Here is a 3,429-nt window from a genome sequence, read left to right on the forward strand (position 1 = left end):
ACACTATATTCATATTATAGATCACAAAAGTTATTAAAAGCCAAAATGAATCTGTAAGACTGGAGGGACCTTTTAATAGTGAATCTTTGGGATTGAGGAAAAATTAAAAATAGTCCTATACTGCATTTCACATCTCTTAAAAATAGGAAGTGTTTTAGCAGCTTTAAAACCTTTACAGTTATATAAAACTTCTTACACCAGGATTTACTTTGAAATCTAGTTTACCGCCAGATCAATGATACATACACTGGCACTTCAGCACAAGGGCAAACTTTAAAAAAACACATTGTTTTGGACCTTTAAAATCAGGCCATAGCATAAAAAACAAGAGTCATGGTCTTATATTCAGCAAATTCATACTAAAATATTCTATTTTTTATAGGATAAATGCCAACAAAATTTTACATATGCTACAAGTTTATTACATATATTTACATGGCTCTTTCCTAGGTACTTAAAACTTTCACATTATATAGTTCCCCACGTAAGTTTTGCAGGGATGATTTTTGAGACCAGATCACTGTCAGAATAGCTTATGCAGTGCTAGAATACAAAAATGTATTTTGAAAGCTACTCAGTGACCACCAAATACTGTTTCTATAAACTGGTTTGGGTGCGTTCATTGGCAGACGCTTAGCCACTGCAGGAAGGATCCGGCCCTCGGGGTATTCGGCCTCCTCCTCAGTTCGGTAGCTGCTTAGTGCCCTTTGTACATTCACGGTTTACTCAATCCAACCATTGTCGAAGAAAAATTCACATTTTCTTTTTGGCAGTGCATCAGGTTGTTGGCATATTACTGGTCTGGGTCTTTCTAGGACTTGAAACTTTCAAACATTCAACTATTCAGTCCCTGTGTGTGTTAACTAGAGGTTTATAATCAGATTCACTAGCTTTCAACAGGTCAATCTACTGATCCACAAATGATAATCTTAAATTAGTATCTTCGCCCAACAAACAATAGGAAAAGTTGATTACCATTCCCCAAATCTAAACTTAAAACCACTTAAGTTCCTCAACTGAGAACAGTATCAAGTACTATAATGAATAATTCCATTATTTTAAGTTGCACCGATAACGACCATTACATGACAGTGCGCACAACATCTAAAACAAGGGGAGGGCTAATTAGATTTTCTGTTAATTAGCAATTTTACACAAATCGATTAATTCCCTAGTGAATTTGGTCTGAAACGATTGACAACTACCCTCAAATATAACTAAACAGTATTTTATCTTATACCTGCACTTTAAGTAAGGTTTTAAGTTGAAATGTCATGATTTCCTTATCAGAAGGATTAAAGGAAACTGGAACCCAGTGGCTGGGTGGTTTAGGAAGAACACTTGGCGATGGCGGCTCACTAAACTTGGCTCCAGCATAGTTCTGATTAGTTTGAGACTTAAAAAGCAAGCTAGGGCTTGATAAGCTAGAGTTCCAGTTTTGATTATTTGGGAAACTTTTGTTCTTCCCCCCGTTTTGCATGGCCTGCCGTGCAGCTGCTGGTGAGGTGTAAGTATGTCCCCTTTCTTTTTTCTTATGAACAATCTTCATCTGGGAATTCTGATCCTTGGTCTTCTGTCTATTAAGCTGTGGCTGGTTCTTACTAACATTTCTCGATTGAGGGGCTGGAATGTTATACCTCTCTCCGCCGCCCATCTTCAGCTTCTTGTCACCTGGAAGGAAAGGGGAAATACGGAGCAAAATGCCAGTAAGAAAAGTTCCGAACTTTAAAGAAGCTTCTATAGCTAGCCTCAGCTTGTAATTCCAGAAATCATTTCCAAATTGGTATTCAACTGCTTTATTTAATGGACGTTCACGCCTCATTCTATTCACAGCCTTTATTACCTTCTGAAAAAGGAGCTTCTCCACAAATCTGAATCCGGTCAAAAAGAAAAACAAATGGTTTAGGATGTTTGCCCCCCACAACATGAATTACATACCTTTCAGTCTGCTTTTCGGATTGCAGGATTTCCACCACCTGTCCCCTCCCTTGCTGCCAAGCCCAGGATAACAGATGTTGCTTTCTGCCGGATCCTTTCCTTTGTGTCAATACAGAAGTTTTCATGGGCCGGTCTGCCGAGTTCAGCCTGGGAGCTGAGGCCAACATCTGAGTCTCCTCAGCACACAAGTAAGAGAGACGTCCTAGCTAGAAAAGTAAAGATGACTTCATTACTTGCAATTCGGAAACAAGGGGGAAAGTGATCGTTTATATTTACGGCGGAAATACAGTTAAGAATGGCTACTTCCTGAACTGACGAAGGTAGAAAATAATCTTGTAACTGTCATCATTTCAAAACTCTTAGCCTTGAGATCCAGGAACCGGGGAATTGGGGGAGACGGGGGTCTGCAAGTCCCACAGGTTATTTTATCTTTACTGGGGAACTTTGCCGAGTCTCACACGGATTTTGTCACCAAAATGGCCAGGCTAGGGAAGCATTCGCTTTTGCAGCATGCCAAGCAGCTGGCATAAAATGAGTTTCCTAAACAGACCCGTGTTTTTAAAATCCTTTCAGGATGTTCCAATCTTGCGACAGATCGCGTATCCGTTTTCAAAAAGCTTCCTCTCCCAATACGCCTACGTCATAAGAAGTGTCCCCTTTAGTTAGGAACTCTCGATCTCAAAGTTTTCACAAGCCATAACCCAAGCCAACTTTCCCTCTTAGCTATATAAAAATGCCTCCTTAGAGTGAGCGTTAAACATTCCGAGTTCTCAACAGCCCAAGAAACCATGTTCCCAAGCAAATAAGCCCTCTTTTCGGAAGGCTTACCAGGGCCTTCCAGACTATTTCAACAGCCCTTGAGTCATTCACAGCGCGAGCCCGGAAAGTTCCGGGCTTCCGACGGGGCCTGGCTTCCGAGTAGGGCTCCCTCTCTCGAGCCCGGGCCGGGGCCGCGGAGCTCCCCCGCCGCCCGCGCCCGCCCCGGGTTCCCGATCTCTCCTCCTTCCCCCAACAATGGGGAGCGCGGCCGCCAACATGGCCGCGCCCGCGGCGCCGCCGCCACTCACCGACTTCAAGCTCGGAACTGCGGCGGCGGCCCTTGCTCGGTGTCAAAGCCCCCCTCCCCTTCCAGGGAGAGACGAGGCACGGAACGAACAAAATCCACCGGCACCGATGAACTAGCTGCTGACCGCCTCGGCTTCCCGACCCGACCTCCTCCTTCCGCCTCTACCGACAAAATGGAGGAGGCGACGAGCACCGAAGCGGGGCCGGGCGGCACGGCGGCCAATCAACACACGCCGACGCGCCGCCCGGCCAATGAGACGCGCGCCACCGCCTGTTGCTGGGGTTGGCAGGGGCGAGGGAGGCGAGCTTGTGGCCCGGGGTTTGAAATCCTCCCCGAGAGGAGCATGTCGGGAACAACTGCTGCGGTCCCGGCGGCCGCCCGCCCGTCCGCGGAGGCGCCCGCTCCGCTGCCGCCGGCCTCACCCC

At 45.9% G+C, this 3,429-nt stretch overlaps 1 protein-coding gene across 2 annotated transcripts in view; it reads right to left on the bottom strand.

Moving 5' to 3' along the window:
* Positions 1 to 52: 52 nt before the first annotated feature.
* The window catches only part of PNRC2 (proline rich nuclear receptor coactivator 2), a 3,851-nt gene continuing 474 nt past the window's right edge, over positions 53 to 3,429 (bottom strand). The window contains exons 1-3 of one of the 2 annotated variants that reach the window (XM_029949287.1): positions 3,006 to 3,189; positions 1,939 to 2,144; positions 53 to 1,671 (exon numbers count right to left, since the gene is read on the bottom strand). In XM_029949287.1, coding sequence (XP_029805147.1) covers positions 1,235 to 1,654 — 420 coding nt within the window. In that variant the 5' untranslated portion in view covers positions 1,655 to 1,671; positions 1,939 to 2,144; positions 3,006 to 3,189 and the 3' untranslated portion in view covers positions 53 to 1,234. Of the gene's footprint in view, positions 1,672 to 1,938; positions 2,145 to 3,005; positions 3,190 to 3,429 lie in introns of those variants that run through there. The other variant, XM_029949288.1, reaches the window with a different exon arrangement.

Source organism: Suricata suricatta, chromosome 8 (genome assembly GCF_006229205.1).
Source record: "Suricata suricatta isolate VVHF042 chromosome 8, meerkat_22Aug2017_6uvM2_HiC, whole genome shotgun sequence".
Lineage (NCBI taxonomy): Eukaryota > Metazoa > Chordata > Mammalia > Carnivora > Herpestidae > Suricata > Suricata suricatta.